Consider the following 23,970-nt stretch of genomic DNA (forward strand, 5'->3'; position numbering starts at 1 on the left):
TATTGATTTACGGATGTTGAACCATCCTTGCATTCCAGGGATGAACCCCACTTGATCGTGGTGCACAATTTTCTTAATATGTTTTTGGATACAGTTTGCCAATATTTTGTTAAGGATCTTTGCATCTATATTCATCAAAGATATTGGTCTAAAATTTTCTTTCCTTGATGTGTCTTTTCCTGGTTTCCTAATGAGGGTGATATTAGCTTCATAGAATGAGTTTGGTAGGGTACCCTCCTTTTCTATTTCCTGGAATACTTTGAGAAGTATGGGAATGAGTTGTTCTTTGAAGGTCTTGTAGAATTCGACTGAGAATCCATCTGGTCCTGGGCTTTTCTTTGATGGTAGGTTTTTAATGGCTTCTTCTATTTCATTGCTTGATATTGATCTGTTTAAATTGTGTATGTCCTCCTGGTTCAGTTTGGGAGGAGCATATGTCTCTAGAAATTTGTCAGTGTCTTCAGTAGTTTCTATTTTGTTGGAATACAGATTTTCAAAGTAGCTTCTCACTGTTTTCTGTATCTCAGTGGTGTCTGTCGTGATACTTCCTTTTTCATCACGAATTTTAGTAATTTGAGTTTTCTCTATCCTTCTCTTTGTTAGTGTGGCTAAGAATTTGTCTATTTTGTTTACTTTTTCAAAGAACCAACTTTAGTTTTGTTGATTTTTTGAATTATTTCTTTTGTTTCAATTTCATTGATGTCAGCTCTGATTTTAATTATTTTCTGTCTTCTACTACTTTTGCTGTTATTCTGTTCTTCTTTTCTAGGGCTTTGACCTGTAATGTTAAGTCATTTAGTTGTTGACTTTTCATTCTTTTCTGGAATGCGCTCCATGCAATGAATTTTCCTCTTAGTACCGCTTTCATAGTGTCCCAGAGATTTTGATATGTTGTATCTTCATTCTCATTGACCTCTAAGAATTTTTTATCTTCTCCCTGATGTTTTGTTATCCATGTTTCATTTAATAGCATATTATTTAGTCTCCAGGTGTTGGAGTAATTTCTGTTTTTTATTTTGTCATTGATTTCTACTCTCAGTCCATTATGATCTGATAGAACTCGAGGCAGTACCTCTATTTTTTTTGCATTTCCTAAGGGCTGCTTTGTGGCATAACATATGGTCTATTTTCGAGAAGGTTCCATGTGCTGCTGAGAAGAAAGTGAATCCGCTCGTTGATGGATGGAATATTCTATATATGTCTATTAAGCCTAGGTTATTGATTGTGTTATTGAGTTTTATGGTTTCTTTGGTTGGTTTTTGTTTGGAAGATCTATCTAGTGGTGACAGTGGTGCATTAAAGTCATCCAGAATTATTGTGTTGTGGTCTATGTGATTCCTGAAATTGAGAAGGATTTGTTTGATGTACAGGGATGCACCATTGTTTGGGGCATAAATATTTACTATCGTTATGTCTTCCTGATTTATGGTTCCCTTAAGCAGTATGAAATGTCCTTCTTTATCCCTTCTGACTAATTTTGACTTGAAGTCCACTTTTCTGATATAAGGATGGAAACCCCCGCTTTTTTATTGAGTCCATGTGCGTGGTAGGTTTTTTCCCATCCTTTCGCCTTTAGTCTGTGTATGTCCTTATCTATGAGATGAGTCTCTTGCAGGCAGCATATTGTTGGGTCTTTCTTTTTAATCCATTCTGCCAGTCTATATCTTTTGATTGATGAGTTTAGGCCATTAACGTTCAGGGTTATTATTGAGATATGATTCGTATTCCCAGTCATTTGGGCTTATTTTTGGTTTAATTTGGCTTGGTTTCTCCTTTGAGTGGTTTTTTTTCTCTAAGGTAGTTCCTCCCTTTGCTGACCTCCATTGTTGTTTTACATTTCCTCCTCATGGAATATTTTGTTGAGAACATTCTGTAGCGCAGGCTTTCTATTTGTAAATTCTTTTAACTTTTGTTTATCATGGAAGGATTTTATTTCATCTTCAAATCTGAAGGTTAGTTTTTCTGGGTATAAGATTCTTGGTTGGCAACCATGTTCTTTCAGAGCTTGAAATATGTTGTTCCAGGCCCTTCTAACTTTTAGAGTCTGGGTTGAGAAGTCGGCTGCTATCCATATTGGTCTCCCCCTATAAGTAATCTGATGCTTTCTCTCACGGTCTTCAAAATCCTATCTTTATTTTGTATGTTAGGCATTTTCATTATAATGTGGCTTGGTGTGGATCTGTTGTGATTCTGTGCATTTGGTGTTCTGTAAGCCTCTTGTGTTTGATTTTCCATTTCATTCTTCAGGTTTGGGAAAATTTCTGATATTATTTTCATTGAATAGGTTGTTCATTCCTTTGGTTTGTATCTCTGTGCCTTCCTCAATCCCAATAATTCTTTGGTCTTTTCATGATGTCCCATAGTTCTTGGAGATTCTGTTCATGATTTCTTATCATCTTCTCTGTTTGGGCAACTTTATTTTCAAGATTAAATATTTGTCTTCATTGTCTGAGGTTCTGTCTTCCAAGTGGTCTAGTCTTTTGGTGATGCTTTTCATTGGGTTTTTTATTTGGTTTATTGTCTCCTTCATTTCAAGGATTTCTGTTTGTTTGTTTGTTTTTTGAGAATCTCTTATCTCTTTGTTGAATGATCTTTTTCTTCTTGCAGTTGCTCTTTCAGCTTATTGGTATTATCATTCATTGCCTGCATTTGCTCTCTTATCTCATCCTTTGCTTCGCGAATCATCTTAATCATGTATAATCTGAAGTCCTTTTCTGACATTTCTTCTAACATACTGTCATTGGATTCTATGAATATAGAATCTAGATTTGTTTGGATCATTTTCTTCCCTTGTTTTTTCATGTTGTTCCTGTATCTTCCCCTCTAGCAGTGCAGATCTGGGGTATTGCAGATTTCCCCCTATAGGCTTATATTGGCCCTATAGGTTTCCAAAACCTTTTCTTTAAGGGGAGATCAGTATTGGCAGTGCCCAATTCAGACACTATGCAATCCTAGACCAAATAGCCCCTGACAATGAGCTTCAAGTCTCCAGCAGGCTTCTCAGGATGGGATTTGCCCCACCTAAAGATCGGAGCTCCAGCTTCCAGGATTATCCAAGATGGCCACTCTGGCTTCCAAATGTGTTGGCAAATGGGGAGCTGCAGCTCAGGGTGTGGACGTGGTCAGCTGGAGGTCCTGTAGGCGGGGTGCGGTTGGTCAGGCAGGGGTCCTGACGTTCGGGCGTGTTTTGTGTGGTTGCAAGATCCTGGAGGCCGGGTGCAGTAGGTCTGAGGTCCCAGTGATAGGGCGCAGTCAGTTGGTCTGGGAGTCCTGGCGGCAGGGAGCAGTCAGTTGATATGAGGGTCCCAGAGGCAGGGAGTGATCCGTCGAGCTGAGGGCTCCTAGAGACAGGGTTCAGTCAGTCTGACCAGGGGTCCTATGGGGCCTTGCTGTTGTCTCAAAATGGTAGCAGCCACGTGTAATCAACCTGCAGGTACTGTAACAGTGAACTTCCAGGCAACAGCAGGCAGCTGGTGCTCCACTGGCAGTTGGTGATCAGTTTGCTGACTGTTGTCGAACGATCGGGAGTGAACCTCATGCATTGGTTGATGGATAGGTGTAAGGCAGGTGATGGACAGGCGAGAGGCAGGCAAATGGCGGATGATAGGCGCCTGACAGTGAGAAATCTGCACTCAAAAAAGGCGTCGATATGCTGGCAGATTGCAGGTGATCACAGCAGACAAATGGGGTAAACAGCAGGGGATCCATAAGCAGCAAAAACTGCCTCGCCAAGAAACATATGTCCTCTGCTTGAAACTGGCGTTACAGAGTGACAAGGAACGCAGCCTCCCTCTAGTCCGCCATCTTGGATCTCCCTTCTGTCTTTTCTGTCTGTCTCCTTTCAAGATTTTGCCTTTTTGTCTTCAGAAGTTTAACTAATGTGGATTCCTTTAAGTTCATTTTGAGGTTCATTTGGCTTCCTGAATCTGTATGTGTTTCACCAGATTTGGGGAGCTTCAGTTATTAGGATCTTAGTCTCATTTATGCACATGGTATAAATAGTGGTTGTGGTTCCATGGAATCTTGAGGTTCTATTTATTTGTTTCCAGGATATTTTATGTCTGTTGTTCAGACTGGATGAATTCTGTTGATCAGACCTCAGCAATCCCATTCTCTCCTCTGTCCTTTACTCTTACCAATGAGCCTATCCAACATGTTTTTTTTTTCCCTCGTTTTCATAGATCTGACATTTCCATTTGATTCTTAGTTTCTTTACTGATGTTTTCAGTTTTTCCCTTGTCGTTGTAGGATTTGTGCTTATTGAAGCATATTTAAAATGGCTGCTCTAAGAGATGGATCAATAATGCCAATATCTGATTCATTTTGAAGTTGGTGTCTTCAGTTGTCATTTCACATTAAACTTATAATTTACCTGGTTCAAGATACGACAGGTGATTTTCTGTTGTCTTCTGTACATTTTGGTTATTAAATTAGAGGATGGGGTCCTATGTGATTTTCACAGGCAGTCAGTTTAGGTTTTGTATGTAGGTCCTGGTATTTCATGACTGTGCTTCCAATGATAATTTAATTTTAGAGCCTTTGTGGTGCTGTTTGGCCCACTTAGTTTATCTGGTATCACTCAGACTCCCATCAGTCCTTACTGGTGTTGCTTAAGGCAGTGGGAACTGCATCCAGCTTTTAGTTAAGGGGAAGGTTGCCTTGGCCTATGGGACTGAGTTGTTTGTCTGGGGGAGGAAGGAGATCTCCTTTGCTGGTATTGCCTGGCCACACATTGCTTTAGAGTGAGGGAGAAGAGTCTCAAGCCTGGCAGAATTTCCCTGTGCTGATAACCTTCAGTCCTCTGGATATCTTGGTGGAGGAAAGGTTGGTTTAGGTCCTTTAGGGAAGGAAAGCACTTCCCCCTTGTCGTTGTTGTCAGTGGGACTCCTGATTCCCTTTCCCTTGCCAGTGCTTCCAGGTTTACCTGCTATTGCCAGCAATATCTCATTTGATCTGGGGAAAAGCGAACCTGCCTGGGCCACCTTCTATTGCTAGTTTGGGGGTTGGGAAACACTGCACCCTGGTCACCTTTCTGTTGTGTAGGGTCTAGTGAGACACTTAGCTACCAAGTCATTACTGTAGTCCAGGACTCCCTGACCAGCCTATCTTTTACTTTTTCTTTCTAATTTTCATAGTTGATTGTCTCTTATCTCCTGCATTGTCTGGAATTTATGTTTATATGTAGTCAGGAGGAACACAGAGAAATATGTTCTCCAGACCAGAAATCCTTGGTGTGTGTTTGTTTATTATAACTTCATTAAAGGAAGATTTGGCATCTGTATGTTGAATCTTCCTTTCCAAACTAGGGACATCATTATTTATCAAGCAGATAATGTGCATAATACCTTCTTTCTTAGGTTGTGTTGAAGAATGGAAGTATGATCGCCCACCGCCTACAGGCGGTGGGCGATCACAACACATACGCTTTTCTTGATCACAGGAACCAAAAAAGCTTTATTCCACAAGTCTCCGACTTATATTGAGAACATCAGCCTATCAGAGAGTAGACTACCAGGAAAGTCAGCCTATCAAGGAAAGTCTCCAGGGAGATACCAGGATTGCCTCATGTACAACAGCCAACCAGAGTTACTTCCTAAAACTTGAATATGAGTGCAGCTATGTCTGGCAAGCTGCCAGGCGCCATCTTAGAGATCAGGCTACAGTGTGGCTCTGGGGCCCTCAGAGCCTGCCCCTGACATCTCCCCCTTATTCTTTAAATAAAGAAAAGATGACTTGGGACCATGCCTGTCTTAGGTTGTCCATGGCAAATTACATCCTTACCCGTCTTTGGAATTCTGACCTCCAGGCGTCAGAACCCTGTCTTAGGTTGGTATGCATTTCCACGGATCTTACCCGTCTTTGACTACTGGTCCAGCATGCTTAGCCATACTTGGGGGGATGTGCCTGTCTCAATGGCTGTCAAAGCCTGTACTACAGCCCGTCGATGACGTCGGGCATCTTGGCGAGCTCTGATTTGGCTGCGTATAACATAGGCTATCCCTAAGCAGATAATAATCAGAACAGCTACTGTTCCAGCCCACTGTTTTGTTAATCCCAGGGCTTTAGACAACAAAGAGAACATCTCGGATACCGATGCAACTTGAACCCTGGTGGCATTGACTCTGAGTATTTTAGCTCATAGCTGACTGGTTAAATTATCAACGTAGATGACCAATTACCAGTAAGGTAGACAGAGATTTTTAGATAACATAACCACAGAGCTAAGGTTATTATAAGCAATAGGGGTGGCACACACTGCTCTTAAAGGATAAACACATCCCAGTCCCAAAAGTTCTTGCAAGATATCCACTTGTTCTTGTAGTAAGTCCACTCTGATTTACAAGGAGTATGCCTGCTGTTAGATGTTGGTTTAGGGTCTCTTTAGTATGTAAGGCTGTAGCTGTATTTTCGGCCAAGTGATTGACTGCTGTTGCTGTAGGTATGGCAGTTGCTAGTGCTGCTGTTGCAGAAACCACTATTGCAGTGACCATAGCCGCTGTGATGCCAAATTCTCTCCTGTTTCTTGATAGTAACACTGGCAATTCCACATCTGTAACAGAGACTGGGACTGGTAGGAAGGTAGGAACACACATTAAGACTGCCAGCGGGAACCTAGAAGCATTCCAACATTGAGAGAGATAGCATCCTAAGAGACTAAAAAGAGGTTGTAAGTTAGTTCAAGGGGGGCTACGAGCATCATGGTCATCAGAAGTATATTGGTCTGAGTTACTTGTTGGTAGCGTTGGCACTGGTCAAGTTAGTCGCTCAGGAACCCAGATAGGTGATGTTTTATCCTGTGGAAACACACAAACCGAGCTGCGGCTCCAGTAAAGCACTGGGTCCGGGCCATTCCATTGTCCTGTAAGAACATCCTTCCATTTTACCGTCGCTCTATCATGTTGTTTATGATTACCATGTCTCTCAGCGGCAGAGCGACCCTCATTATCCAGAATTAAAAAAAAATTTTAAATAAAGAGGCAAAGAGAAAGTTTATCTTTAGGGGACCTGAAGGTCTCCCCTATTCCCCCTTTTTGTTATAAAGAGTATTTTTGAGGGTGAGATGTGCACGTTCAACAATACCTTGTCCTTGTGGGTTATAAGGTATACCTGTGGTTAGAGTTATTTCAAATTTAGTGAGAAATTGGTTCTTACCAAATTTAGTTTTTAAAGAAAAATTTAGACTCTATAACGTAGTACAATGCTCTAACAGTTGCTTAACCATAATTGTATAAACCCCTATTTTTAAGACTAATTGTTCTAAAGAATAAAACTTAATAGACACAAAGTTAAGAGTAAATTAGTGTTTCTAAGAAATCCTTGTTATTTTACCATGTCATTTTACCATATAGATTAAACTTTGGTTTATATTAGAACATTAGTATTTCACCTTAGGAAAAACCTTAAATAGCTTTAAGTGTTTCACATACATACAACCAACTTAGTTACATGCAAACTTGTTGAAACTTGCCCTTTACTTATATAGACTTTCTTAGCACTTACTTAGACCCTCATTTATTTCATCACACAAGCACTTTCTTACCCAGAAACATTTCCTTTTCCCTTTTACTAAATATATTTCCATACCCAGAACCTTTATTTTCTCTTTCCTGTTGACCCCTTTTTGTTCACATTCTGAAACAACTCTTATGAAATTTCTAAATTTAAAAAATTACTCTATTTTAATAAGATTAAATATTTGTTATTTATAGTACTTTACATCAACATTTTATTAGTTTGACCACCTAGAGACTCACAAGTTATTTTTAAGACATTTTACTTCTATTAGTTTACCCAATTTAAATTGAACCTCTTTAAATCACGTGAATTAAAAATATTTGGATCCATTTTTAAATTTTAATTTTAGGAGCGCTCAATTTTGATACAGACAAAACATGACATTAGACAGCACAACATACACATAACACAAAATCAAAGGCCTTGAAACTTTATAGGTGAATCTCCATTGCAATGTAACAGATGTTCAAAACTCTAGTTGAATAAAAAAAAAAATAGAACTGATCAAAAAATCAGGAGCTTAAAAAATATGTAGAATTCAAAAAAAAAAACAAGAGTCCTGGAAAAATTTAGCAGCCATTAAGTACTTTAGTAAAGCACCATAAAATTTACTTTTGCTGGAGTTCAAGTAAGACTCTTTTTGCTCTTTTTTTTTTTTACCTTGGGTTTGAGACCGGTCTCCTACTGAGTCTTCTAGCTTCCTCCATTTACATTTCAGTGTAAGCTTTGACCGAGATCTGGATCTAAAAGGGGCTAAAATGTTCCAGCAGAAACTTGATGCCTAGGGCATTTTAACCCTTAATCCTGATTAGTAATCAATTCAGGTTTGGACGCAGAAAATTATGAAACAATTATCTCCCAATATTTGTGGGGCCTGGGGCTACTATATCATACTCCTTACTAGGACATGCCACTGATGGTTGGGCTGGTTACTCCTCCCCACCGGCATGTGTGGGACCTCATGGCAAGAGGACTAGGTGGGCTGGGTGGGGCGAAGTTGGAGGAGGAGAAGGAATTAAGAGGGAGAGAAGAAGGAGTCGTTCAAGTTTGCAGGAAGAGCATAGAAGCGCAAGAAAGAAGAGACTTGAAGATAAGGAATCCCTTTCCATCTGCCTGCTCGCTTGCGGAAGCTATGTGCCAATATCTTTGGTAGCCACAATCCACCTTCCCATGGAACCATCTTTCATCCCTGCACAGGCCAATTTGTTATTGGTAGTCATTCCTTCCCAAACTAACATTTTAACATTTACCGGGAAGGCCCTACAGGGAGGGGGGAGGTTAGAGTCTGTGAGTTCTTGCCCAGTATCACAAAATGGCCACCGGGAAGATTTCCCGCCACCCGGAAGGAGGAGGGTGAGGGCTTTCATTGGAGTCTGATGTGGCCCCAGAATACAAGATGGCAGCAATGATCCTCCCCGGGGCGGTAGTGGGCCCTCCCTATGTGTAGAGGCTGGCTACCCTCGTGGTTCCTCAACCTTGGGAGGAGCGGATTGAGATGGATTGGGCTCCTCATTAAAGGTCTCCCAATGTTGTTTACTATGTGGCAAGTTTCTGGAAGGAGATGCAACGGGAGGAGCTGGCGGTTCTTTAGGTGGTGGCTCTTTGGGGAGAAACTTGGAGCCCCCTTTGGGAGGTCCTGGAGAGAAGCAGGCCTTAAGGGCAGATAGGGCAGACTCCTAATGGGGGACCCTCACCTAAACTGATTTCCCTCTTAAAGGTGTCCCAGGCTTTTTCCGCCTTTGTATCAGACCACTCAAGGCTGCTACTCTTCAGCATGAGTCTTAGAGCTGAGAGCGCAGGGTCACCATGTGTGGTGTGTGTTTGCCCCATCTTTTCTTTAGTAGATCCTGTAATAGCAAGATTTTTTGTTTTACATAGTAAATCCTCCTCTTCATCTGAACTATCCTCACACCCAGTTTCATTTTCCTTGTCTGTCTCTGATCTTATTGATGCCCTTTCTGATGCTTTAGACCTTTCCTCTTTTATTTCCTCCAAAACCTCTTCCCCTTGTTTTATGGCCTCTCTGCATTTGGTTCGGGCTGTTTTAGTTTCAAGAGGAATTTCATTGGCCCGGAGCAAATCCTTTAAGGGACCTTCCATGCGCATTCGTGACATTTCAGTGCCCATTTTTCTCTATTAAACTAACAGAATGCAAAGCACTTTAACTAGCAAAACAAAAGCGAAAGCACTTACAAACAATCTCGTCGCTTAACCCGCGAACTTTAACTTCGTCGCTTCCCGCGAACTTTAACTCCGTCGCTTCCCGTGAACTTTAACTCCGTCGCTTATCCAGCGAACTTTAACTCGTCACTTACCCAGCAAACTTTAACTCGTCACTTACCCCGCGAACTTTAACTCGTCGCTTATCCAGCGAACTTTAACCTGGCCAGATGGTATTTTACTTTCCCTGTATTTACCTGATCAGTTCCTTCTTTGTAACTCAAGTTCCCGGGTTTCGGCACCACTTATGATCGCCCACCGCCCACAGGCGGTGGGCAATCACAACACGTATGCTTTTCTTGATCACAGGAACTGAAAAAGCTTTATTCCACAAGTCTCCGACTTATATTGAGAACATCAGCCTATCAGAGAGTAGACTACCAGGAAAGTCAGCCTATCAAGGAACAGTCTCCAGGGAGATACCAGGATTGCCTCATGTACAACAGCCAACCAGAGTTACTTCCTAAAACTTGAATATGAGTGCAGCTACGTCTGGCAAGCTGCCAGATGCCATCTTAGAGATCAGGCCACGGTGCGGCTCTGGGGCCCTCAGAGCCTGCCCCTGACATGGAAGGCATTTGTGGTACTAAAAACACTCCGTTGTATGGAAAGCCCTGGAAAGTGTTGACTGATGGTGTTACTCCTTTGTCCATTAGTAACCTTTTTAAGTTATTTTATTTTAAAAATAAAGTTCCAACCTATTTCTTTATACTTGGGATCTCTTATCCTTTTTTGTGTTTATTACACATAAACTCTTATATGAAGGTAATACCTTTCTAAGTGTTTCAGCTTATCTGTTTTTAAGAGTAAGACTTGCAACTGAACACAGAGCTCTAAAAAAGAACAAATGGATGAATGAATGAACTTTTCTTGTGGGCTCAGTTCTGTTTGGGGCTCTACTTTTGCTCTAAAATCTATAGTTTATATAATCTAAGATTTTCTGTGTGTGTGTTAGATAATTATGTTGTGTTAGTTACTTTCAAGACTTTTCACATACTACAGTCAAGCTGTGGCTTTTCTATTTTCTCTGAACTGTTGGTTTTGACCATGACTGCCATCTCTGAATGTCACTCACAGAGAGTCCATTACCTATACTGGAAAAGTAGCCCTTGGCTAATTGAGGTTTTGAAGTAAGTATGGAAACATGGAGGTTTACTTTATCTAGACAGGTGAAATCTACAGTTGGGAGGGGGGAGCATATGTATAGTGCTGGGAACAATAAGAATGACATTTGGAGGACAAAGTCAGCCTGGAGCTGGGTGGCGCTAATGTCACACACGAGCACATTTACAGTATAGCCATTTGGTGGTTCTTTTTCCAGAGGAGCTCTATGGTGACTTTGAAGACCTAGAAACAGGGGACGTTCATAAGGGAAAACCAAGCCTGGATACTCAGGTATGTCTTTGCAATGGCCACTATCAACTTAATCTGTGTAACTTATAGAACAGATAAGATTCCTTCTTAAAAGTGTGGGCATATGGGTGCAGATAAAAGGTTGTTTATTCTCAGTCTTTTGGATGACATCTACTACCCTTTTGTTGTAGTCACCAAATTCTTTATGATTTTTCATTCATGCAAGTTTTAGCCTGAGTATTCCTCTTCCATTGGCTCTTTTTGCCATTATTTTCCTCTCCTTAAATTTAAGTGTCATTATCAGAAAACAAATTTCCTATTGTCCTGGACACTTCTTTAGAACAGTCTGGGAGTATCTGGATGGAGGATATTTGCTGTTATTTTGTTCATGTTTGGCATTCCCAGCCAGATTAGAGAGTGGCAGTTAATTGTAGTACAAACAACTGCCTTCTGTGGCAATGTGTCGTTTACAGCCAGAGGCTGTTTTTTGTTTTGAATTATTCATGATGATCATAGCTAACATTTTTGTAACTCAGAACTTTTTTTTTTCTTTTTTGTCTGCTATAATGTTTAATGAAAAGGACTCCATGAACTTTACATTTTCTCTTCTGGAAATTTTAAGGTTGAAGATACAGAGGAAGAAGTTAAGGAAGAAACTGACCCCAATACAGAGGAAAATGCCAAAAAAAAACACTTGGATAAAAAGAGAAAATTGAAGGAGATGTTTGATGCAGAATATGATGAAGGAGAAAGCACATATTTTGATGACCTTAAAGGAGAAATGCAGAAACAAGCACAGGTAAAAAAAACCTAGTTCCTGTCAGCCTCCTTCCAAGGTTGTAGACACTCCCTGTGCTTTTCATTTGGACTCCTGGGTTAAGATATGGAAGAGTAAGTATGTTTATTTGTGTAATGATCTAATTGTTTCTTTAGTCAGAAGTTCGGCAGAAAAATATCAGTACCTCTTTTGCACCAAGCACAAGGTACTGAGGAAGCAGAAATGACCGAGGCATAATCTCTGCTTCTGGGGGTCTCATGTGCAGGGATTTGAGATAGTATGTTCATTTAAATGCAAGCATAGGTTCCTGATTACTGCTCCTCATTTTAATGAATAGGTAATGTGTGGGTTATGCACAAACCAGTGCTCTTCAGGGGAGATTTTCAGAAAACTCATCTTTGTCAGTGTTCAGAGGGTATTTGTGTGAGGTCATATACAGAAACAAAGGAGGTATGTGGAACAAAGAAAAGGATATTATGTGACCTTCCTGTCTGCAGGTGTTGAGTAGGCTGTTGGAGGTAATGATCTCACATGAGAACAAAACTGACCACTGATTTAGAATTTTGAAACCATCAGTGACTTTGATAAGCATTTTCTTGGAATGGTGTATAACCATCCAACTTTAGTGGCTTTAAGAGAGGAAGAGTAAAGGATCTGGAGATTGCAACTACAGGAAATTTTTATTGAGTTTTGCTGTTGAGAGAAATTGAAATTGGGCAGCTATTAGTGGAGGAAGTAGAAGCAAAAGATTTTTTGGACAAGAGAAATAACAAAGGGGTGATCTGTTGGAATAAAGTCCAGCACAAGTGGGTGGTATGTGATGTGCAAGTGTTTAGCATTGAGTAGAGGTATGGATAAGTAACCTGTACCAGAGCTGCTCAATGGCACTTGCTGCAATAATGGAATTGTGTATGTGTTACTACCCAGTATCATGGCTACTGGGCACATGTTGATATTGACCATTTGTAGCTTGGCTAATATGACTAAAGAGTTGGGTTTTAAATGTTACTTAATTTTATTAGCCACATGTAGCTACCCTACAGAGTAGTGCAGAGCAATAAAAGGCTGCATGTGTATGTAAACAATGGGAGAGGGGTTTACTGTGAAAGTTCTTCTAGATTACTTGGTTTTGGAATGAATTAACAGCCAACCATCAACTGAGAGTGAGAATAAGGGGAGGAAGTGTTGGGTGTTTGAAGACAGGGAAACGTATGAAATAATAGTTTGTAATGAGCAGAGAAGGTATGGGTTGAGGAAGCTGCAAGCATTTGCCAACCAGCATCCAGGGATCTTTTCTGAGTTGTTTGCATCTTAAATGTGTATAAAAGATAATGGCATGATAGAGTTTTACTTCCCCCCTCCACCCCCATATATAGCTTAACCGGGCAGAATTTGAAGATCAAGATGATGAAGCAAGAGTTCAGTATGAGGGTTTTCGACCTGGGATGTATGTTCGAATTGAGATTGAAAATGTCCCCTGTGAATTTGTGCTGAACTTTGACCCCCACTACCCAGTGATTCTGGGTGGCTTGGGCAACAGTGAGGGCAACGTGGGATATGTGCAGGTAGGTCCAAAGCTGCATGCTTGGCAACCAAAATTCTCTGGATATATTCTGCATGCTTTTATCAAACTCTTCTCCCCCTTAGATGCGTCTGAAGAAGCATCGTTGGTATAAGAAAATCCTCAAGTCCCGAGATCCAATTATTTTTTCCGTAGGGTGGAGGAGGTTTCAGACCATTCCACTCTATTATATTGAAGACCACAATGGAAGACAAAGGCTTCTAAAATATACCCCACAGCACATGCATTGTGGAGCATCCTTCTGGGGTAAAATGTGATTAAAATAACTTCCTTGTAAGGTTAATTTATATTTTTCTCATTATAGTTTTGTTCTTTTCCTTTTATGAAATCCTAATTCATAAGATTTGTCTTTTTTTGGGTATATATGTAAAATGAAAACCAAAATTTGTGGTTCATTATTTTTGTTATTGTTATTCTCTTAAGGTCCTATCACTCCACAGGGAACTGGATTCCTGGCAATACAGTCTGTTAGTGATACAATGGTAAATATCTTGGATATTTTATTTTATAGATTGTATTTGAAAAATATATCTTGAGTATGGATTTTGTACATGTGAATTGGAAATCACTCATGTTTAATACATAGTAAATTTCTCTTTGCTTTTAATCTTCCTACTTAATTCTAAGTAGGGTATGGAAGGAGAGGGAAATAGAAGAATTACAATGGCATTGATGACATTTCATATTTTTGTGCTTTGTTTGGATTTAATTTATCTAAAAAGGTATTTAAGCAGTGTTCATCATGTGCTAAACACTACATTAAGTTCTGAGGATGCATGATAACTAGCTAGACATAAAACTACCCTCTAGTAATGCTTGTTAGCAAAGTATGTTCACAGGCTTCATTGGACCAATCAGAGCATGTTTATTGACTCATGTAACATCAGAGAAAACAGAATAATAATGAGCAGATGAAATCCACCCTGGAGGTCCAAATTTAATTTCTTAAACATTACAAGTGAATTTTCCTTTTCATTTCAAATTGATTATTGTGAAACTCTGTTATTGTGAAATCACCATGAAAATATTTGAGTTGTCGTTTGTTTGGCATACCAGTATTATAGTTTTAGATTGTTTTTGTTAAATTTCTTGTTTGCATGTTCATATGTTCTCTCGATCTTTTTTTAGCTGATTAGAAGTAAAATGACTTGTAATTTATTACATCACAGAGAATTGTAAGCAAGCTTTTCTCTTGCTGATGAATTATTCCTATATTCAAATTTTGGCTATTTCTTTTAGCCTGATTTCCGGATAGCTGCCACAGGAGTTGTCCTTGATCTAGATAAATCCATTAAAATTGTGAAGAAATTAAAGCTGACTGGTTTTCCATATAAAATTTTTAAGAACACTTCATTTATTAAGGTCTGTATATCTATATATTCGCTTTCATAAATGTTAAAGGAAGAATGAAATACAATTTGATTCCTTATCCAGAAATGGTACTACTAGCATTTGTTTAGCTCTTTTTAGTTTAAGTGCCTGAACCTAATTAGTGATGTAAACTACAGTCCATCCAGCAAGATGTGAGCATAAGGCTCTTTTACAAAGGTGCCGGTGATGAACATGCTAATGAGCAAACAGTAGAGTCTTCATTAATGTTATTTTGGAGAAAATAAAATAGAGTTGTATTCTTTTTCATGTAACAGATCCACTGTTAAGGGGAAAAATCAATGAATTGTTATTCATTGATATAATTGTTCAGTGAATTGTTATTGTTTTCTTAACCAATAATGCATTTATAAATAGAGGTAAGTGTGTAATTTATGTGTATGTGTTTTTATTTTCATTTGCCTATAGGGAATGTTTAATTCTGCCTTGGAAGTGGCAAAATTTGAAGGGGCTGTGATTCGAACTGTCAGTGGAATAAGGGGACAGATCAAGAAAGCACTCCGGGCTCCAGAAGGAGCTTTCCGGGCTAGCTTTGAGGATAAATTGCTGATGAGTGGTAAATATATTTGTGGTGTGTTCTCAATACTGCATTTTTATTCTTTTTTTTTTTTTTTTTTTTTCCTTTTTTTCTTTCTTTTTTTTCTAGCTGATAATTAGAGGTTGGAGTGTGGTTCTATAGAAAGTCAAACCTCCAGTTCTGCCCAGTTGGAGCATCTTCTGTAGCTCCTAATTCACATTATGTCTGCAGCCTCTTGTTTATGCCCAAAGATTTGTGATATACATGAGTAGTTTATTTGATGAAGTCTCTCTTCAAATACTATACAACTAGTAGAAAAGTTTGTGGTGAATATTTTAGGATTTTCATTGTTTGGTTTTGGTTTTTTAAAAATGGTTATGAATTTTCTTTTGAAAACGTTAATTTCCTCTGTTTCCAGATATCGTCTTCATGCGAACTTGGTATCCTGTCTCTGTCCCAGCCTTCTATAACCCAGTAACATCTTTGTTGAAACCAGTGGGTGAGAAAGACACCTGGTCAGGAATGCGGACAACAGGTCAACTCAGGCTTGCTCATGGTATCAAACTAAAGCCGAGCAAGGACTCTCTCTACAAGGTACAGGTTGTGTGTGTGTGTGTGTGCATCATTGAAAGTACTATGTGTGCTCACCAGACAAGGAGTCACACAGATGCTTTTGTATGTAATATCTTATGTGCTTTGAATTTTTCAGATATGAAGTCTAATATAAAATTTGATCAAATACTGTATATTCTAGAATGTTTTGAAAAGGAACATGGGAAAATGGTACTAGTTGTTTATTCTGGATTGGAAAAAAAATTTATTGTGTATATTTAAGGATTATAATAGGGTATGTATAGATAGTAAGATGGCTACCATAGTAGTTATATATAGCTATTTTTTGTGTGATAAGAACATATATCTATAACAATAGATTTGTTAAATGTATTTAACAAAAATTCCAAATACATTTTTTATAACTGTAGTTCTTGTGTCATGTTATATCTGTAGACTTAATCATCTTTTAACATCAACCATCTTGTATCCTTTGACCTACATCTCTCCACTTCCTATTTGCCATTCTTACGTCTTTAGAGAAAAATTTCAGCTCCTTTACCCATTTTTAAATTCAGTTACCTGTTCTGTTATTTAGTTGTGAGAGTTCTTTATAAATGTTGGGTATCAACCCCTAATAGATATAGAGTTGCAAATATTTTTTTCTTAGTCTATAGGTTGTCTTTTCATTTGCTCTTTTTTGTTGTTGTTCTGCAAAAGCTTTTTAGTTAGATATAGTTCTACTTGTTTATTTTTGCTCCTATAACCTGGACTTTTGGTGTGATATCCCCAAAATAAACATTGTCAGCACCAGTGTTAAAGAGCTTTTCAGCCTCGTTCTCTTTTAAGATTTTTAAGGTTTCAGATCTTATATTTAAGTCCTGTAGCCATTTTGAGTAGATTATTGTATGTGGTATAAGATTGGGGTTCCGTTTCATTCTTTTTCATGGAGACATCCAGTTTTTCCCACACTATTTGTTGGTGATACAACCTTTTCCTTTTGTGTTGTCTTTGTTGCCTTTGGTGAGAATTAGTTGGCTATATAAGTTTAGACTTAACTCTGGGCTCTTTTGGTCTTTCTGTTTTTATGCCAATACCATACTGCTTTGATTACTATACCTTTATAATATAATTTTAAATCAGGAAATGTGATGCCTCCAACTTTGTTTTTCTTTCTCAGTATTGCTTTGACTGTTGGTTGTTTGGTTTTGTTTTGTGATTCCTAAGTATCGTAGGGATTTTTGTTTGTTTGGTTTTGTCTGTTTCTGTGAAAATCTATTGGAATTTTGATAGACATTGCATTAAATCTGTTTATTGTTTTGGGAAGTTGGGATATTTTAATAATACTTCTGACTTGTAAAAATGGGATGTCTTTCCATTTATTCTGTCTTTTCCAGTTTCTTCAGCATTTTATAGTTTTCAATATTGAAATCTTTCACTTCCTTGGTTAAATTTCTTCCTAAGGGTTTTTTTTTTTTTAATTTCTTCATAAATGGAATTGTTTTCTTGATTTCTTTTTGAGATCATTATTTGTGTGTAGAAATGATACCAGTATTCACATGTTGGTTTTTGTATCCTGCAACTTTACTGAATTTATTTATTAATTCTAATAGGATTTTTTTCCCTTTGGTTAGATCTTTGGGGTTTTCTATGAGTAGCATTTTGTCATCTGCAAATAGAAATTATTTTACTACTTTTTCTATTTAGATGACTTTTATTTCTTTTTCTTATTTAATTGCTCTTGCAAGTACTTCCAATACTGTGTTGAATAGAAATGGCAAGAATAGGCAGGCATCCCTGTCTTGTATCAGATCTTACTAGAAAAAGTTTCAGTTGTTCCCCATTGATTATGATGTTAACTGTGGATTTCTCGTAAATAGCCCTTATTATGTTGAGGAACTTTCCTTCTGCACATAAACTTTTAGAAGTTTTTATTAAGAACAGGTGCAGAATTTTTCAGATACTTTCTCTGTATCAATTAAGATGATCAAGTGGTTTTATTTCTTATTCTGTTAATGTGGTATTTGGCATTGATTTGCATATCTTACACCAGCCTTTTATACTAGGGATAATCCCACTTGAACATGACACATAATCATTCTGGTGTTGAATTCGATTTGTAATACTTTATTAGGGGTTTTGTATCAATGTTCAGCAGAAATATAGGCCTATAATATTTTTTCTTATGGCATCTTTGTCTGGCTTATGTATCAGGGTGATGCTTTATAAAATGTGTTTGGAAGCTTTGCCTCTAGGTTCTATTTTTTGGAAGAGTTTAAGAAGGCTAGTAATACTTTTTTATTTGGTAGAATTCAGCCGTGAAACCATATAGTGTTTCCATCATTGGAAGTTTTCTAATTACTTCTTTACCTTGTTTGTTGTCTCTCTTTGCACATTCTTCAGTCTTGTTAGGTTATATTTTTCTAGAAATTTATCCATTTCCTCTAGGTGATCCAATTTGTTGGCATATAATTGTTCATAAGAGTCCCTTAAGATCCTTTCTATTACTTAGAATGTCAGTTGTAATATCTCCACTTTCTTTTCTGACATTGAATCTTTTCTTATTTTTCCTTAAATAACTAGGAGTTCCTTGATTTTTTTTTTTTTTTTTTTTTTTTTTTTAAGATCTCATTCCTGGATTTATTGATTCATTTTTTTTCCGTTTTTTTTTTTTTCTGTTCTTTAATTTTGTTCTGATCTTTAGTATTTCCTTCTGCCAACTTTGGGTTTAGTTCTTTTATTAGCTTCTTAAGATAAAACTCTTTAGGTTTATTTAGGATCTTTCTTCTTTTTTAATACAGGCATTTATTACTATGAACTTCCCTCTTGGAATTTGTTTTTGCCATATCCATAGGTTTTAATATGTTGTGTTTCTATTTTTTTTTCTTTGACTTGATTATTTAGGAGCATGGTTTTTAATTTCCACATATTTGTGAATTTTTCAGGATTCCTCTTGTAAGTGATTCTAGTTTATACCGTTGTGGTTAGAAACAATACTAGTTTTTTTGATCTTCTTGAATTTGTTCAGACTTGCTTGTGAATTGACATACAGTCTATCTGGATAATGTTCCATGTGTGCCAGAGAAGAGTGTTACTATTGGGTGGATATATCTGTGACTGTCTTGTAGGTCCATTTGATCTCAAGTTCAATATTTTCTTAGTTTGGTTTGATCTGTTCATTATTGGAAGTGGGGTATTGAAGTCCTCTACTTTTTTGTATTGCTGTCTTTTCCTTCATGTCTATTAATATTTGCTTCCTATATTTAAGTACATGTAAATTGAGTGCATGTACATGTACTACATATTTGTAATGCATATATATGCATATGTAATGTCCTCTTGATGAATTACTCCTTTATCATTCAATAATAACTTTATCTCGTAGCAGTTTTTTACTTTACATCTATTTTATCTGTTGTAAGTATAGCCACCTCTGCTATCTTTTGGTTATTGTTTGCCTGGAATGTCCTCTTACACCCTTTGACTTTTAGCTTATGTGAGTCCTTAAAGCTAAAGTAGTTCTCTTCTAGATAGCATATAATTAGATATTATTATTTTTTAAATACATTCAGCCACTCTGTGGCTTTTACTTAGAGAGTTTAATGCATTTGCACTTGAGGTTATTATTGAAAGGCAAGGACTTCTGCTCTTTTGTTGTTTTATGGTTGTTTATAAGCCTTCATTCTTTTCTGCCTCTCTGGAGGTCTGGAGTATCCTAAACTTGACACCATCTGAGACTCCACTAACACCTTCTCAGTGTCCTACATCCTTACCAATAGTTGGCTTCATGTATTATTTTTTTATTTTAGACTTTTAGTGCCTGTCTGGATTCCCATTTTTGTGTAGATTCTAGACTCTGAGTACTTGGGATTATTTTCTTTACAGCTTAATAATGCATTTGAAAAATTTTGCTTGTTTTAATCCAAGATATTCATTTGTTTTGAAATAGAGGGTGATTCAGTGTATTAGTCTGCCATTCTGTCAGAAATAGAAATCTCCCAGGCATTACTTTTTCTATAAAATAGAATAAACTTTTGGTTCATCTTGCATGAATTTTTATTGCCGTATACTCAGAATATGGTGTTCTTTTCCAGCCTGTGTTGCTTTTCCTTTTTTGAGATTTCTCTGAATTCCTTAATTCTAAAGCAGTTACTGTTTCTGAACAGAGAACATTGAGTGTTACCGAGTATGATGTCTTTAATAATAAATTTAAATACATAGAAGATTTTTCTACATAGTTGACATTGACCTTTGGTAAAAGCCAGTGGCAAAACTTTCAACTTAAACAGTATTTTTGAGGCAATTTAATAATTCTAATCATTCTCCTTTATTTAAGCATAGAACTTAGATTACCTTGAAAAATCAATATAGAGCGTTTTCCCTTCATCTTTTGTTTAAATCTTTTCTGTATTCAGCCAACCTTCCATCAGAAACGGAATAAAGTTAAACTTGGAATCAGGAATGGGGACACTTTGCTTATTAGTAGAAGAACTGTGTCCTTAAATCTAGAGAGTCAAGAAGAAAAGATAGATGACCTCAGTGCCCCAAAATAAACACTGAATTTTCCCTTAAAAGAAACTTTGGATTGATTTATCTCCTCTGTTGAGATCCCATAGTTCCATATAGTAGAAATGGGCGGTTGATTTCTTGAAACAAATGTAAATGTAACTATTTGGCCTAGGGATATGGATGTCCATTGAGGCAGTTCATATTTGATGGGTGATCAAATCCTGATTTCTATGGTCAGCAGACTCAGGTGTCACTAATCTTGTGGGCAAGTCAAAACATTGAAAAGATGTTATGCAAAAGTTTTAAATATACATAGGTCATAATTTAAATGTGTCATTCTCCTATTTGTCTTTTCAGCCGATCCTGAGGCAAAAGAAACATTTTAATTCATTGCACATTCCAAAAGCCTTGCAAAAGGCCTTGCCATTTAAGAATAAGCCCAAGACGCAAGCAAAGGCAGGCAAGGTGCCTAAGGACAGGATGAGACCAGCAGTTATACGTGAGCCTCATGAGAGGAAGGTACTGTTGACCAGACAACTTATTGCATGTTTCCTTTAGAGATGAAAGTAGTGTTCTTCATAGCATTTCTACTGCATTCTCTGTCTTCATTAGGAAAGATAAGGGCCAGACTCATTCATGGCCTTAGTTGGAGGAAGGTCTAGAGTTCATTTTTCCATCTTTTGATTCATTATGCTCTGCCTTATGTGTTCGAATGGGAAGTAATAGATACACAGCTGGTTAACCACTCTGCCTTAGCTAGTTGCACATAGTATCCAGAGAGTAATTAACAGAGATGGTTAATCACTCACATCTGTATCTCCAAGCCATTTGTGATTTCCTAGTTCAGGATGCTTTTCACTCAATTAACATTCATTTGAGTTATGAATTGAATCTAGTTTCAATACTGTGGGCCCATATGTTGAGGCCTCTGAAATGTAGGTCTCATGCCATAACTGTAAGATTGATCTAGGCTCCCTGGGTTTTGTCTTTGTCAGATCCTTGCACTGCTAGATGCTCTGAGCACAGTGCACAGTCAGAAGATGAAGAAGGCTAAGGAACAGCGGCATCTGCACAATAAAGAGCATGTCAAAATGAAGCAGAAGGAGGAAGAGGAAAAGCTGAAGCGACAGAAGGACCTTAGGAAGAAGCTCTTCCGAATTCAGGGTCAGAAGGAAAGAAGAAATCAGAAGTCTAGTCTGAAAGGGGCTGAGAGCAATTGAAGTGACATTTCAGAATGGATTGACCATCCTTTGGATCTGTACAGGTTAATGGCTTCAAATCTTATAGTTCATAAACAACAAGAGACAGGAACCCAAGAGAGAACTCTTAATTGAATATATCACCCAGACTGTGCCTTTAATAGGAGAAATGGAGAAGACTGTGAGACTGTGCTGGTAGGACATGTGTACCCTCTTAGCATCCAGTTATATAGAGATTTAAAGCATTGTCACCTTATTGGCACATGAACTGTCTCACTTTCTTATATCTATCTCAATTTAATTATTTTGTGCTACAGAAAATATTAAACTATTTTTCTGTTAATTTTGATTTAATAGTTTTCATTAGGTATGAATGCCTGAGAGTTGCTTGTGAATAAATAATAGCTTACTTCTCTTCATGATAAGTCTTCCAGGAGGGGAAAAATATATATATTTAAATTTTCAGCTTTAGTGTAAACATTTTAGAGAAGGGTGTGTGATTTGTTTTTGAGTTTTGGGTTTTTATTGTTTTGTTTGTTGTATTCTTTGGTCATGGACCCTAATGGACATTTTATATCTTATTTAATATATTTTTGCACTTTGGTATTATAACCAAGTAACTATAGATGTATCTTTTTGTTTTAGACAAGGTACATATAGAGAATAAGGAAATGGAATATCCCAGTGAAGCTTCTTGTACTATGCTTATGCATTACACTGCCTAACTGTATTTCCTTTCTTAATTGAACTTATTGATGTAATTGTGTGTGTGTGTGCTATTATATATATTATACAACATGTAGGTATAATCATGTGTGACCTAGTCCTATATAGTGTACTCATAGAGTCACATACTATATGTACTTTGCCTATTGTCCTTCAATGGTAACATTTTGTAGAAATTACAATTGGGATAGTGACATTGATACAATCCACTGATTTTATTCAGATTTCCCCAGTTTATACTGTAAGTGTGTGTATAAAATGGGACATTTTTTACAAGTTTCCATATCTTTGCATAGGGGTCATGCTCATTTTCTCTGTATTGATCCAGTTTTAGTGTGTATGCTGCTGATGTGAGTACCATGTTGCCTTTGAAAACATGTGGGCCAAAGAAAATTCACCAGGGGCCAACTACTGAATTTTCTGGTAGGATTGTGAATAATTGGCTTAGTCTGGTAGGTTCTATGAGAGCCTATAGCTATTAGTGGGAAAGTGCTGGGTCTTTTTTCTTCATAATAATGTGATGGTATCAAAATAAGTCCTAATGTTTTGTAACTAAAAAGAACCAATAAAATTAAAAAATAAGTGATAGAACTGTGAAAATCCTGCCAACACTGAGTCAACGGGGAAAACAACAGTTGGGATGAGCCCAGACCCTTCTGAGGAACTCTGGTTGTATATTTTTCTCTTTTCCTGAGGAGCAATTGGAAATGTCAGCATGCTAATAAAATACTTTAACTTCTGTTGTGTTATATGGCAATGGCATAATCCATTTTTAAAATATGAAGCTATAATTCAATTAAAATATACAAAGCTCTCTAAGCCATACCATATTTTTCAATTAAGTAGCTTACAGGTCATCCAGAGTAGACAAAACCTGGCTTTAAAAGTGTCTCATACAAGTAAATTTGTTCAGAATGAGAATTGCAAGTAATATGTGTAATTGTTTAGTCTCTAATATTTTAACCAAAACAGATTCTTCAGCCATAGAGAAGTAAAGGAATGTTTAAACAGAGTTGGAGGTAATTGTCTTAAGATAATATTTGTGAGTATAATATCTGTTAATATTAAAAATCTTGACATCATATTTGGAGAACAAAAGAAATTTAAAGTTCACATATCAAGAATATTTAAAACTTAAGAAATCTCTCAGACTGGGGTCGTGGCTCCATGGTGTGCAGCATTTGCCTAGTGTGTGTGAGGCACTGGGTTCGAATCTTAGCACCACGTAAATAAATAAAATAAAGGTCCATCGACAACTAAAGAAAAATTTAAAAAATAAGAAAGAAAGAAAGAAAGAAACCTCTCCTGTCTGAAAGTTACTGTAGCATATTTAGAATATTTACTGGTTATGATACCAGCAGGCTCAGTCAATAAAATATACATGTGCATAATTTTTGTAACTGAAGTCTGCATCCATTTTACAGGAACATAGTATAACCAAGTGGGGACTAGCATGGGAGAGTTTTAAAATTACTTTTCAATACTAATACTTTAGTCATGGATACCATTAGAGTATTTTTTATAAAAAGAAAATTCTATCAGAATATAAGTTCCATGAGAGTTGGAACTGGGTTGTTTACTTTCTTAGCACTTAAGAGTTAAGCCTAAATAAAATAAGTTCTTAATAAAC

General features: G+C 37.3%; 1 protein-coding gene and 1 non-coding gene across 2 annotated transcripts in view; one reads left to right on the forward strand and one right to left on the reverse strand.

The window, feature by feature from the left end:
* Nucleotides 1-22,923, forward strand: part of Bms1 (BMS1 ribosome biogenesis factor) — a 61,397-nt gene extending 38,474 nt beyond the window's left edge. Inside the window, 10 exon segments of the mRNA XM_047553686.1 lie at nt 11,057-11,130; nt 11,711-11,887; nt 13,243-13,431; nt 13,514-13,694; nt 13,872-13,930; nt 14,688-14,810; nt 15,246-15,393; nt 15,773-15,948; nt 20,773-20,934; nt 21,411-22,923. Coding sequence (XP_047409642.1) covers nt 11,057-11,130; nt 11,711-11,887; nt 13,243-13,431; nt 13,514-13,694; nt 13,872-13,930; nt 14,688-14,810; nt 15,246-15,393; nt 15,773-15,948; nt 20,773-20,934; nt 21,411-21,635 — 1,514 coding nt within the window. The 3' untranslated portion in view covers nt 21,636-22,923.
* LOC124986007 (U6 spliceosomal RNA) lies at nt 22,595-22,698 on the reverse strand. The gene has a single exon (XR_007108925.1). It is a non-coding gene; the product is annotated as a U6 spliceosomal RNA (small nuclear RNA).
* Nucleotides 22,924-23,970: the final 1,047 nt, after the last annotated feature.

Source organism: Sciurus carolinensis, chromosome 5, assembly GCF_902686445.1.
Source record: "Sciurus carolinensis chromosome 5, mSciCar1.2, whole genome shotgun sequence".
NCBI lineage: Eukaryota > Metazoa > Chordata > Mammalia > Rodentia > Sciuridae > Sciurus > Sciurus carolinensis.